The sequence below is a fragment of the Protopterus annectens genome, chromosome 1.part1 (assembly GCF_019279795.1).
Source record: "Protopterus annectens isolate FY-2018-M chromosome 1.part1, PAN1.0, whole genome shotgun sequence".
Classification (NCBI taxonomy): domain Eukaryota; kingdom Metazoa; phylum Chordata; order Ceratodontiformes; family Protopteridae; genus Protopterus; species Protopterus annectens.
The window spans coordinates 211,034,712-211,050,081 of NC_056726.1; the positions used below are offsets into that span (position 1 = coordinate 211,034,712).

At 37.1% G+C, this 15,370-nt stretch overlaps 1 protein-coding gene across 1 annotated transcript; it reads right to left on the bottom strand.

Annotated features, from left to right (window-relative positions):
• Nucleotides 1-877: 877 nt before the first annotated feature.
• On the bottom strand, nucleotides 878-13,187 carry LOC122804358 (C-C motif chemokine 28-like). The gene is made up of 3 exons (XM_044074178.1): nucleotides 13,079-13,187; nucleotides 7,118-7,241; nucleotides 878-3,110 (listed from the first exon to the last, which is right to left on the bottom strand). Exons 1-3 carry the CDS (start codon nucleotides 13,140-13,142, stop codon nucleotides 3,008-3,010), a joined length of 291 nt encoding a protein of 96 aa, XP_043930113.1. The 5' UTR covers nucleotides 13,143-13,187; the 3' UTR covers nucleotides 878-3,007.
• Nucleotides 13,188-15,370: the final 2,183 nt, after the last annotated feature.

A 15,370-nucleotide genomic window follows, 5' to 3' on the forward strand; every position in this document is an offset into this window, starting at 1 on the left:
TGTATTTATACAATGATCACAAGTCATGGTAGCATTTTTGGATAAAAGGAATGATTACATTTTATGACATGGAGGTTTTATGAACTCATTTCTTACACAAATAGGGAACCTGTTATCATTGTTGTCCTTTCTACAGTATTATAGCAATAACCCACGCCTGGGTGTGGGTAATGCTGGATTTACCCACGGTTGGCGTGGTTTGGTAACGAGGAAGCCAGTGGCAAACAAAACCAACCGTGGGTAAATCCAGCATTACCCACACCCAGAAGTGGGTTATTGCTTTTATACAATGACATTATTTAAGAAAAAAAATAATTACTTTTCATAAATAATGGCATTGTTTAATGCCTCCTTGCTGCCCTTCCGCAACTGTCTGGTATTCTGCGGCAGTTCTGATGTACTACGCATGCGTATGCCTACGCTGTACATCAGAACTGTGGGCAAAAGCAACAGAGAAAGCAAGATCTCCATTGCTTTTTACTGTTTCGCTATGTTAAATGGGTTTAACATAGTGAGACAGCTTTAAAAAAAGCAACAGAGACCGTTGTTTATTTTAAAGCTGTCTCGCTATGTTAAACCCATTTAACATAGCGAGTCTGGTTTAAAAAAAAAAAGCAATGGAGAAAGTAAGATCTCCGTTGCTTTTTACACACTGTCGCACTATGTTAAAGGAGTTTAACATAGTGAGAGAGCTTTAAAAAAAGCAACAGAGATCTCCATTGCTTTTTTTAAACCTGTCTCGCTATGTTAAACTCCTTTAACATAGTGAGACAGTGTTTTAAAAAAGACTTATACTAATGGAAAACGTCCAGGCGACCGGACCTTTTTCCATTAGTATAAGTCGATTTACAACGTGCACGCTGACCAATCAGCGTGCACGTTTTGGAATATTAATGGGGGGGGGGTCATGGTATAAATTGCATTTATTACTAGTTTTGTCTCTGCATGCTGACTTCCCTTATGCTGTCCTTCATTGAATCATGATATCCTTCATTGAATCACACTTCATTTCATCTTCCTAGCTGACAGACTTTCCAGTATTTATAAAACATTTGTATTTCAACTTGCACCTTGCTGTCCAAGGAATTTCAGTGCCTTCAAAATATGTTTTTAATAATCTATACCTTAAGTTGACCATTAGCCATTTCCATGAGAATAACAGGATCTGTTTCAATGGTACAGATCCCCATACATAGCCCTTAAATTTCAATATCTTCTCTTTTCTTTCCCCTTTTTTCTGCTTCAACAGTACTGTTGCCTGAATGTGGGCTTTAGCTCATTACTTAAGCAGAGGTCTTAAAACACCCATTCTATGTCATGGCATTTTCCTCACATGACGTGTGTGAGACCATGAACTGTGTTTTAACATTATTTAAATTTATGGTGTTCTGCGTGTGCCTTGTTCTTTGCATCCCAAGATTGTAACTGCCGTGTTCTGGGATATTTTCTATTTGTGCAGATGTAACCACCTGCCTTGATGGTACTCATCTCTGCATTCATTTATACCAGATTCCCAGTGCTCCAGCTCCTTATTGCGTTGTTTCCCCTTCCTCGAGAGTTTTGAGTCTACCCCTATTCTGGTATAATATCTTCTAATCCTAAATGTTGGGTGTTACATTTACTAGTAATACATAGAATACATGGAATGAGTGACAGTGAGGACCTCCAACTCCTACAATAGTGAATAACTTAGTTTACTTTCTTCAAGGTTAATGGTTTCTAATGCCATAATGCACCTGGCATCACAGTGGTTTTGCTGCTACTTTTTTAATCTGAAAGGATAGTGTCACAGATCCCTGGGGGGGTCCTGTTATAGGATTGAGGTGAGAAAGTGAGTCTCAGAGCATTGGAAAAGTTAAGTGTGGTTGTGGGAAGTAAATGTTAAGTCCAAAAGTACTGCATCTTCAGAGAATTCACCCTTCTTTAAGGTTCGGTGATCTTAGAGTATTGGGGCTGCGGGGACAGAACCCCCCCCATCACTTTAGGTTGAAAGACTTACCTTTGTGAAAATACATTTACTGTGTAATAGTTTTACATTTTAGTATTACAGATGCATAATCATGCTTAGTTTTTTAATTTTCTGGATTCAGATTGTACTGTCTAAAAATTCCAGCAGGGCACCATACCTTGAGATAATAATAATTATTACTAATACTTTTATAATCTAACACTTAAGCATAGCTAATACATTTCTGTTGCAATCATAAATCCGTCAGCAAGTGCAAGTGCTATCTGTTGAAAATACAGCTAATGCAGTCTTTTAAACCTGTATCACAGAGGCACTTTGAAAAGCATTATTGCTTAACTTACGCAGTTGTTTGCTGAATGCTGCTAAGCAATCAGTTCATTAACAGCCTATGGATAACACAACACAGACAGACTAAATAACTGGTGAGCATTTTCATTCTGATACCGCTTCTTGCCTGCTGGACATTAACAATGCACAATGTATCACTTCTAAATCAAGAAGCTGTAACACAACAATCTTCAGAGATATGAATCCTTGATCAGTTATAAAACTACAATAAAATAACAACAGTGAGTTTGGGTTATTGTTTGTCAAAATCATATTTTGCATACTTCACAGTACATAGGCAAGAGCCTTTAGAATAACATGCTGCATAACAGCAAACTAGAAACAATAACTTCTGTGCAGTGATCTTACACAGTTATTGAATAAATTAAATTAAATAAAAAAATGAGAATAATTGTACACATTACATTCTGTTTACACATAGTATGGAGAATGAATAGTTACCATTAATGAACACCAATTCAAACCAGATAATGCCATGAAAATGGTAAATAAAACAATTGAATTTAATGCTGAACTATGCTCATTATGTCAATCTGACAGTGTAAGAATGTGAATCAGTATCTTGGCAAACCAAGATGTCTGACGGTGTGATGGTAGGCCTGCAGATGTGGAATGCACACTACAAAACTATATGCAGTCTCCTCTTGTATCTATGGCCAAGGCAGTTCCAAACACTTGAACTTTTGCTTTTTATTTTTCTTCTTCTTGATATTTGCCATTTTGCTTCTTTAGCCATTTCCTAATATTTTTGCCCTCAGGATCCACACAGTACATTTTGCTCTTGTGATGAAGCCTGTTGAGATAAAGGATTGCCTTCATAAGCATTAAACAGAACATGGAGAGCATTACAAAATCAGTATTTATACGGCAAGCAATAATGAGACACTACCATGAGTGAATGCAAAAAAGCCGAAACATGTAATTGTTAGACTTAGAGACAGCAGATTTCACATTTAGCAAATTAATATGACACCCACTTGATTCCACAGATGATATGAGAAAGACATTTGGTCTTGATAAATCTGCAAAAGCAACATTTATAAAAAGCAAGCTGAAGCACCAAGAAAACATCAGTCTGGGAAAGGAATGTGATATAAAGGAACTTGAGCAGGAGAGAGTGTATAAATATTTGGGAACAGATGAGTGGGCAGCAGTAAAGCATAAACAAATGAAAATAAGGCTTACTACGGAATACTCCAAAAGACTAAAGCTAAAATAGCTTGGATTTTTATCTGGGAATAAAACCCAAGCTTTGTAACCAATTTGCTCATCCTGGGCAGACCCCAGTGGCCTAATGGATAAAGCATTGGCCTCCTAAGCCAGGGATTGTGGGTTTGAGTCCCATCTGGGGTGATATAGTCTTGATACTAATGAAGCTTTTTTCCTGGGGATAACTGCAGTGGCTGTACTCAACAGAGGCACTGGGAACTAAGGTTGGGTGGCACTATGCCAGGGTAATCCTATGGCTAGGCTTGTAAAGGCCCCAGGGCCATTAGCCTAGTACACACCTTTCAACTTATGTTCTATTTTACAGATTTGGTGTGATTGACTGGCCTCAAAGAGCATTGAATTGGTTGGTTAAGAAAGCAAGAAAAATGCTTTATGCTTATCAAATAATATATACTAAAAAAGTGCATACTGAGATTATACAGCTCTCTCTCTCTGAAGGAAGTGTGAGCCTCCTTGAAATTAACTACATGTATAGGTTTACAGTTGTGGTGCTGCATACATTATTTTCCTGAATTCATGCAATCACAACATAATGAAAGTGCATGAAGAGAGGAAGTCTAAGATGGTATTCTTACCTAATTTAGTAGAAGCATTTCAGATAAGAGTGAGAATGGAACTTCAGACTTGAATCAGACAGCAACTAAAAGTGCCAAGAACAAAATAAAATAAAGAAAAGGTCCAAAAGAAAAGGAAAGAAAATTGGAAAGTCTATAAATACAGTTGCAAATATGTAGAACTTGAAGAACAACCTCATGCTGACCAAGATTAGATACTGGAATGGTTAAAGAGAGGTGAAATAAAAGCAAAAGATGCGAGGCTAATAATAGTGGGCCAATGTAGTGGGCTATATACACTTTGGTTTACAAAGTCCCTTGAAAAAGTGGGAGAAACAGACAGATGTAGCTTGTGTAAAAAAGAAGTGGAAACAGTTATGTATCTTGTTGTTGGGTGTGACACACTCGTTGCAGATGGTCTATATACTGAAAGCCACAACAATGTAGCAAGATTGTTGCACTGGAGATTGTGCAAACATTACAATATATAAGTAGCTGGGAAGAATTGGATTTATGAACCATAAAGCATAGGATCAGTCATTACAAGCAGTTGAAAAAATAGATTCAAGATAACCAGATATAGTACTCCAAGAAAAGACAAAAATAAAAATACCATTAATCATTGTGTATCGCTCTGTGTGTAAGACACTATAAGCACTAGATGTAGCAATTTCAAAATTATAAAATGCCAGGATATGTAAGCATAAACAATAAAGATGTACTCAGATAGTTCCAACAATAGAGGGAGTAACAGGACTAATAAAAAATAATTTACAGTCATACCAATGTATGTAACTCTATATGGAGTGCAGAAGGAAACGATTTTGAGTACTTTGCTAAGAAGAACACTATTGGCTACCATCAAAGACTGTATCAATAATAATTGTACTCTGGCTTAGGAACTGGATCTATTCCCATCATGGTACATTTGGAGAAATTAAAAAATAATATAGGTCTACTTATCACAAGAGCTTAGAAGAGATTCATTAGTGTAATGTACCTGCCGACCATGTTTAATGGTACAGATTTATGACTTTTCAGAATGGCCACAGTATCCTTGACCTTTGAAGTTCTTGTACTTTTTCTGAGTAACCAGTGTGTGGTTTTAACCTCCATAAATTTACATTTAAAATGTTGGAGCAGCAAACCTTCAAAAGACATTTACAGCTGTTATCATGACATTTTCCCTTTATTTTCTGCTAATGCAAATGCTACCACATCTTCAGTATTAGACACAGGCACTCTAACTATTTTGTTTAACTTTATACAGGCTAGCAATGAGAGTCACAGAAGTGTACTCTGTGGCAACAGATTCCATCCATTTTGATCATTTCTCTCCCCACTGAATAAGCTAATTTAAATGGGTAACTATCATTTTTACTTTGTAACCAGGTATACGGATTGATCTATGATTTTATTTTTAGCTACTACCTGGGTAAAATGCATAGAATTGAACAATATCATTAATTAATTAGAATGTCAGACCTGAGCATGTTTTTATGATAGTCATTCACACAAGCTAGCTTGTTTGGTCAGTATAACAATGTTTACTGTGTTCTAAAGAAAAGGACCAGTGATTGAGTTACTAGAGCAATTTTATACTTAATGGTTGATACAAAAGGTTGAGGGTGGGTTTGTCTGCGTTAACACTGAGAATTAGAGCTGCTGCATGTAATCAAGAAAACAGGGTTTGATTCTTTCCACCTCCATTTGTTTATTGTGTAACTTTGAGCTACCCACTTGCACAGGCAGTGCTCCTAAGCTGCGTTAGAAAAGGGACACTTGTGCCCATTAGGCTTACCCAGCTAACAAACGAATAAGATTCAGATGCCTGTCAGTAATGATACCTCAATTCTCCTTTCATATACATGTTGCCTGCTATAGAAGCTGAAATTTAATAAAGTCTGGTTGGACGGACTTGTGAAAAAGTCCCATGGCTCATTTTGTCTAGGTAAGATTAAAACACAGTGAAAGAAGATGCAGAAAAAATGGCAATATAAGCACCTTACCACCAAACATAATTTGCCATTTTTCCTGTTATAACCTAGTCAGCTGCAAACATCATTGCAAAAAAGCCAGAGGGCAAGTTACAGAAACAAAATATTACAGAAGCAATGATACCTAAGTCAGCTTGAAATGTTTCCCTTCTGACTTTGATGTTTTTTGCCCAGCCAATTTACAGAGATGTAACTAACATGAAAATGAATTATTATGACAATATGAACTGTCTTATTGTCTAAATGATCAGGAGTTCTGATCAGATATTAATGTGGTCTTATGGGAATAAATACTGTAAAAACTCACCCTGGAACATCTGCCAGAATAATCCCATAACAAAAAGAAAAGAAAAATCCTGCATTGAAATGATTCATGAAGCAACTGTCAGAAATGGCATATATACCATCACACACACTACCAACATGCTGACTCTGCTCACATAAAATATGTGTGATTGAAACCTTCATTTTTAATTATAACAGATTTTCATAGAAAAAAATACCATAACATTTTCACTCATGCTCTACAGTATGAGAAATGAAACTCTTACACAGTTTAATAGGAAATCATGCCCTGCTTCTGAAACATTGTTTTCTGTTACACTGTTCATCTACCACCAATATAATAAAAAAAGTTTGCATGATGTCACAAATAATCAAAGTTTAAATTCAGCTGTATCTGACCTGCTGCCAGTTGGTGAAACTTTGCCCATTTTCCTTATTTTTAAAAACTTGTGTTGGGAAAAACTTGCCAAACTAAATAGCAATTTCAGTAAGCCAGAAATAAGAACGTGGCTCATGATGGGATTTACTCCCTCCAAGCAAGTGTGCTTGATCTATTGAGACTAAATGTTGCCAGATGGGAGTAAATCCCATAATAACCCTCCAACCCAGCTATGGTCTCCTGCTTAAATATTCTCTTGTCAGACATCTTTGTCATAGCAAGGATGTTATTACAACATTAAGACATGGTAAAAACTAAAATAAAAGTAGTTATAAAACAATAACCAGACACTTACACTACAGCCTTGATGTCACAGATGCCATCCTGCTTCTGTATCTGATATTCTTTCACACGTCTCAACAACGTCTTTGTAGCATCTTTAGACACTTCAGTGCAACAGTTAGCGCTGATATGGATAGCTAGAAGAGAAGCAAAGAAACATAAGTGCCATATGCATTACACATATTAATTCAGCTGTGCAGACTTTCCTAGGATTACACAGAAAGTGCTGGAAGATAAGGACTCCTTGTTTAACTATTCTGCCTACTATTGTCCCTAAATAACTTGTTGACCGATATCTTACCTCTTCCTGTGTCCTGTTAGAGCTGTTTTACACGTGTTCCTGCATTGTTGAACTGCTCTGCTGTATTTGATCTCATCCTTCTCAAAAAACCTATTCTGTCTATCTGCAACCTTATCTGTGAAACAATACTTTCTATCATAAACAGTGTGCCCACATCTGTTCATCTTCATTATGTATACCTTTGTTTTTCAAAAAAAAATATTACTGTCTCAGACTTTTTTAAATTCACTCCATTAATTAAATGTTTCCATAATGTTTTTCCTCTTTTTTTCAAAGTTGCATGCATTTGTTTTGTTTAGTCACAGTTTGTAAGTTTTGAGGTATATTTCCTGCACCATTTTAGTTACCAGTTTGTGAACAGTGTCCTTGTGAATGTCAGATCTTAGAACTGTATGCAGTACATTGGGTTTAGTTTCTTCCCAACAATATAAATGGAAAAAAAATAACATTTCAGTTTTTTATGGTGATGACCCTTTTATACCCAAGTTCCTTACAGCTTTCTTACGCTGATAGCACACTTTCAAATCTACTGATATAATCTCAAGTCCCACCTTATTGATAAAAAAAATATATAAGTGCTTTAAAGACCTTGGCTCTTGGACTCTCATAGCACCCTAGTTTTTTTTCTACCATTATTGTAACATCTGCTTTCTAGTGGTTTAATTCTGATACTAGGATGTCAGGCAGGATTATTTATACATTGTTTTATTTGTATAGCTTGCTCTTACTACTGTTGCACATGTTATTTCATGTAAAATAGTTGAATATCTTCACCTGTAAATGTCTACTATATACCTACAACAAAGTAACAGCACATTCTAACAATTGCCATTATATTTTAAGATGTCCTTTTGTTTGTTGCTTGAGCTCTCTAACATGTATGTTCATTCTCCCTTTATGGTAATATGTGCTGCTCATCTTGACTTGCATTTCTAAAATTTCTGTTTGCTTTATGACCTAGGTTGTGGGTGAAAGGGATCCCTGGATCAGTTCACTTATCCAGTTACCAAATTATGCAAACAGCAGAGGCATAGTTAGGCTGGGGCAAAGGTCATGGAAGTTGTCAGTAGGTGTGACCTTCATTACTGGCTTTTTTTACAGTGCCACTATTGCACTTATGGGAGTTCCATGTGTGGTTTTGTTCATTATCAATGGTATGAAATGAATGCTGATAATGCATTGCTGGTCAGGTCTGAGGAGCTCAGCACTGCCCCTTAGCTGTAGCCACTTATTACACATGCAAACAGTTTAATGCAGTTTAAAGCAGTACTTTTTGCACCTCAGGTTAAAGTTGATGGGAGCACCAGATAAGGAAATAGTCCTGGACACCAGAAGCGCTAGCTAAACCTCGGCTATCAGTATGTACTTTTCCTTGTTTTTATAGAATTTATTAGAGATAGATGGATGTACTTTTACATAGAACATTAGTTCTAAAACTAGACTTCTCACTCATCAATGGTCTCTCTTTTTCCCCTGAAGTTGTCCCTCAAGAAATACTTTGGGCAGGTGTGTAGATATTGTAAAGCCCTCAGGTGGGTAACTTAAAGCTGCAGTTTATGACAGCATATCAGATGTTTGTCTCGTGGTCCTGTGATTCGCAGCAGAAAAGACTGTTTATTTGTGCATATGCACCTAACAGCTGATCCGAATAGTTAGCCTTCTTGGAGACTGTGGGAGTCACATCTGGTAGAATGCACCTAATAAGATGTAATGGTATGAGAGAATACTTGCTGCTATGGTGGAATATTACCAGGAGGAATGGATTACCTGATCTAAACCTGACTCATGACTGGACCTCTGTGCACATCACAGACTGTGATCACCATGCTGAAGCACAAGGGTGCTCATAAATGTAGTTTTTTCCAAGTGCATTTTGGGTCAAAGGCTGATGATCAGGAACATAAGAATAATACTAGCAAGTAATTACAGTGACCATAAAAAGACTAGCCACATGCACCTTTATGTAGATAGAGGTGGGGTGCAATTGACAGCATTCAGAAATGAATGTCCATACTGCATGTGTGGTCAAGGCTGAAGCAGTTCAGCATTTCCTCTATGGTATTTAGCATTAGTATGCTACTTGTTAGATTTGTAGCAAATGGTTTGCTACAGTTCTCAAAGGAAAAGAGCATGGGGAACAAGAATACATATCCATGGTTCTGTGGATGGGATTCAGTCAGAAATACTGAAAGTGATGGATATTTTTGAAATCTTATGGTTACTGTATCTATTCAGCATTGTTTGAAAGACTGGGACAGTATCTCTGCAAAATGGGTGGTTGTTCCCATTTTCCCAAAATGAGTGTTCCTGTTGGAGATAGTCCAAGCTCCTTAGCTTCCATGGAAAAGTCTGTGCTAGCATGCCGGAAAGGAAACTTTGCCTAAAAGTTAAATTTCTTAATGAGTAATAATCTAGATTTTGTCCTCTCTATGAAACAATGAATTAACTGAAAGGGTTGTGGGAGTCCATCAGTATGGTTAGGATGTGGACACTGAAAAAGTACAAGACGGTGCACCTTGGAGTGTCTTGTGAGAGATGATACAGTAGGAGGGGGTCTAAGTGTTACTATTGTTTTTGTTGTTTGTTTCTTTTTTTGTTATGTTCCATTTTTTTCTGGATTTTAAGTATCATATGTTCAAGGTGCATTAAGGGTTCCACAGAGGTTTGGTCTTGTCTTAATTTCTATCCACAATTTTCATTTTCAGGACATTTACATGCAGCCAAAATTCAGAGAGTATCCTCTATGGATTTTCCTCTGTAAAAGAGTAATGTCTACATCTTTTTTTGTTTTCAGATGTTGCTGTCATCTTGGTCTCAAGTAAGTGCAGTTTGCTATTGTGTATGAAGTGGTTGGAGTATCAGAACCACCAAATAACAGTGGATTCCTGTGTGTAAGTGGCAAGGCAGCAGCTACCCCCAATATAGAAGTATTTTGCAGTGTTCACCATGAGTGAGGGTCGAAGGGATCAGAGGACTGACTATTGGATGGATGCAGCAGTGGCCATACTGCACATCTTGTGCCAGACTGTGATGTTTAAATGAGAACTGAATCATAGGATGATGCTGTCAGTTTACTAGTCAGCCTGTGCTGTATTCTCACCTTTGCTTGAAGACTTTGGATAGTGACTGAAAGAAAAAGACTGTGGATATAAAAGGGGGAAATTAAGTTCCTCCTCATATTTTCTGAACTTAGCCCATGACAGAGCCATTTTTCAGACTTAGAGAAATCAGTTGAGATGATTTAGGCACCTAGTGAGAATGCCTACTGGTCACCTCCCACAGGAGATGTACCAGTTTCAGGAGGTTGCAAAACATAAGCAGGATGCACTGGAGAGCCTGAATCTTTTAGATTGTCTGAGAATGCTTGAATGTAGTATAATTCTGCTTCTGTGTCATTCCTGAAAAAAAAGTATATAGCAATATTCTGACAGGCATCAGCTTACCAATAAACAGAGAGATATGCACCGCACAAATCATTTAATATGTGAAATAAAAACATTACTTCGTGAAGTTGGTTGGTATTCTACCAACTTATAGGATATTTCCTAGCATGCCTAAAATAAATACTTATTAAGAAGAAACTCAGCTATAGTACACATACAGCAGAATTCCTCTTTTTTATCTTGATACAATGTCTTTACTGATATCAGTCATTTGGCTCATACTAGTAGGAGATATGAATGTGCATGCCATCTTCAGGTGTGTTGGCAGATATGTTGAGCTGTGTCACCTGTCCTGTAGTTATTCCTTCTGTGTGCACAAACAAGCACTGAGGAACATTGTACAGGAGAGTGTTTCAAGCAGTCTGCCTCTCTCTTCTTGTCTAACCCACTACTGATTACTGCTACTGAGGGGGGAAGGGGGTAATTATAAATGGGAGTGTCATCTAGCTGAGTTTTGTTTAAGCAGGTAATCAGAGAATGAGCAAATGAATGAAAGTACTGAGTGACCCAGGAGCTATAACTGCATAGTTCAGTGTGCGCTGATGTCTGTGCATGTGTGTAGCATGGTTTACTAGAGACCAAAAAAATAAAATGAGCTATTCCTTGTGCTAAATAGGTCTGTGCTGATAACTGAAAGTGTATTGACATCTTGTTGGAAAGAAAATATCTGAGATGTGACTTGGTTATGTCTCCAGAAGCAGTTGATGTCTGAATTATGCTACTCATACCTCTCAAATGTCCCTGATTCTGGCTTAAAATTTGTCTCTCCTGATCCAGCCTAAAACAGGCAATTTGAGGAGAAAAGGTGATGGATTACACTTATTAAATAATGAGAATAATTACAGGTACAGATTACTTTTTGCTTCTGAAAAATGCATGTTAATTCACATGATCTTATTCTGCCATCTTCTGAAGTTAATAGCACTAATATTTTGGAAATGTGCCTGATGGTCCTCATTATGTTTTGCTTTGTCTCTGATTCTGGAAGTGAGTGGTTCAGAACATTAATGCTACTATTGTTTAAAGCATTTTTATATTTTTTTTTGTGCGACAGACTTCAATGCAGTCTGGCTTGACCCACACACACACACACACAGTATATACAATCCCCCAATACACAGCTATCCTAGCATAATCCCCTTACAAAGTAGGTCATTCACCTTTCTGGGAAATAGCCTTGCAGTGAATGGTTTTCAAATTATTGGTGCAGAACTCAAGATTAAAGGGTGAATAGTAATGAAACTAAATCATACTCTGGATGCTGGAGCTGGGTGCTTTTCTATCCCATTTTCTTGTTATGAACATCTATCATCATTGTAAAGGAATGCAATTGATTTTATGAATGTCCAGTTATGGCACAAAATACACATGGCCAATCTCAGAGGTGGCCAACAAGTAGGCCATTCATTTAGCACCCTACGTCTTGGAGAGGAAGAAACATCACACTTGTAGCTTTCTGGCAACTGAGGCCACTGTATGATCCCAGGTAGACTGCAGCTCCGATAAAGTTTTGTAATGTGCTCCAGTGAGCAAACCAAAAACAGATGAGTTGGCAATTGGCTATACTATACTATATAAAAATTGTACCTAGACACACATCTACAAGTCTTACCCGCTACACTTAAACAGAGACATGCCTTGAGAGAACTGCTTAACATTCTTAGGTTGTTGAGAGCTCTGAAAAGTGACATTGATTTTGATGGGTCTTTCCAGTCATGAAGACAAGGATCATAGATAAAATATAAATAAAAGAAACTGCAGCTCTTTGGACAACCTTTTATTTACTCTTTGGCAACCATCTTCTTTTTCAATGAGAGGGATGGGATGTTTATTAAAATTATAGGAAACCAAAAGATGATTACTTAAAATGCATATTTACATGTTATAAGTGAAATGTAAATCATAAAACAATAATATGACAAACAGACTTGCCAAACTGCTCATGGAATATTACACAAAGGATGCTGCATATGACAATCTTATGTGTAACATCTGAAGAAGTAATTGTTTGAAAGAAAATAATGCAAAATCTGAACACTCCTGGCTTTTAAAATAATCTAGCTCATGCTCTGCCTAAAATATCCATCATCATTTATACGCATAATAATTTATTTCTCACTGAAATTAAAGAAATATCAAAAGAGACAGATTTTGAATGAGCACTGAAAATACCTAAGCTATGGTACAATTCAGAATACAGACAACAAAGAGAAAACAATGTATAACTTACCTTCTGCAGTGCAGAAAAGTATGACTGTGGCAGCTATAAGGAGAGAGAACATTTTCAGATCCATTGTTTTAGGTAGATACGCTTCGTTCTCTGTGGTTTGCTACAAGAAATGTACATGCTGGTCATATATACACTGTGAAAGCTCCTCCCAGGCTAAGTATTTTATTAAGGGCAGGCAGAGTTTCCAATTTTCCACATGATGTTACTTGTCTCCCTCCACCTAAGATGCCATTCAGAAATGACTAAAATGATTGAAATTTTTTTCTGTGCACAGAAGGAAACAAAAATAATGAAACAGTCAGTTTCTTGTTGTACCGCCTACACAGCATGGTCAGTTGACTCCATTGTGAGTTTATCATTTTCTATCCTGCAGCTAACAGGAACTCAGGATAAACACCAGTGCACAATGAAGATTACACATGGAAAACCTCTACTTTGCATAAAACGGACTATGACATATTAAAAGCTGGTTTATTCTGTGAATTTCTCTGAACTTTTAAAGTGGCTTACAATATAATATAAAAGATGTTAAGTAGGACGCTGGCTACTTCCTTGACATAGTACTAGATGAAATCTCTATTGTAGAACATTCATTTGAAAAGGAGTATTTGGAAATCCTGCTGTGGATTTGCCCTCCAGAAATGCACACCCATAGCCCTTTCTTCACTGCTATATTTATCTCTGTTATTCCAAACTTGAGTATGTAGTTTGGTTTTCCTTGGGGTTTGACTGTGTGATATTTAATTAAAGAATCGGTCAGTGGGTGGGTCATACCTCGTAGCCGGTAAACATTACAAATAGGAGCAAAAAACCTTGAAAAGTAGGAACATCCAGCTAATAGTATGGACATTTAATCAGAGTAAACCTTAAATACCAACAGCACATGACCCTTCCCACTTCCAGTAGGAATGTGGGCTACTACTCAGAAACACAAGTTTCAGAAACAGAGAGTGACAAAAATAAAGTAGAAATATTAGCACATTATCGGTGAGACGGTATAACATCTGTAGACCTCAATGAACTGCATTGCAAAATTCTACCACACAAGGTCATCATTTTTGCTTTAGAAAAAAAGGGAGATATAAAAAGTGGGTCCACTTTCTTTAAATTATTGTTGATACTATTATGTTTGCATTGTAGTGTGGTTTTCTGTGTAATAGCATTGAAAACCACATGTGATGATGGGAGATGCAGAAAATTCTAAGAAGGGGTAAAGCAAGGCTTTAAAATGGGAACATACTTCCAAAAATAAGGACATCCTGTGCAGGGGTAAATTAGGTCTGAAATTAAGAATGTTCCCTCAAAATAGGGACAGTTGAGAGGTCTGTTTATGACAAAGCAAGGGTAGAAGCAAAAGTGCTTTTGTGACTTTGTCTGAAATGGCATGTAACTTGTGTGGTGTGTTTTTAGTGGTTTCACATTGGAAGGTCAGATATCATGGTAACCTATGCTGCATGATAATGGCTTATATTCACATATAATTGCTTTAGCTAATGAACACACAATGTTGCTGAGGTCAGGAAGCTACAAAGACCACCATGTCCTTCTGGTCATACAACTAGTCCCTATATAGCTGTCCCCACCATTCACACCCTACATCCTGCACCTGTTTCTCCCCAAGCCCATTTCTTCTGAGTCACTCATCACTGGGATATAGTTCTTATGATCCATTGCTAATAATGTAATTTCTTATGGCAGCGGTTCTGAATCTGATTCTGTCAGTTTGTCTGCTAGTTCAGTTTCTGTCAGTATGCTTGCATTAATTTTTGCAGGCTTCTTCAGAATATTACTGATTAGGTTGGTTGTCTTCAGTGGTTTAGTAGCTGTCTTTTGGAAGTGGATTATTTACCTTACAGCATTCAAGTACAAACTGGGCACCACTGCTGATTTAGAGTTTTAAATGTAACACTACTGTGTGTCAAAAGTAAGTGGAAAGCTATGATAATATCAAGACGTTTACATTTTTTACTTGCTTTTAAAGGGAATAGCTTTGGCTGGCATGATACATACTTCCTTTCTTGTAATTTGCCCCTAACAGAATCTGCTACCTAGAGCTGAATTGGTAGGCAGTCTGCATAAACTGTAGCCGAGGCAGGCCCTATACACATATTACATGTACATACAGACATTGTTTTTAAAAGTCACATTGGAAACTTTTGACATTCAAAACCTGCAGTATGCTGTACTGTGCATTTAGCAGCTCCATTTATGACAAACTTATGTAATGGATTTATACTACTTTAGTCTTTATATTTGTTCAGGCTTCAGCACAGTGTGCAAGTTTTGCAGTTT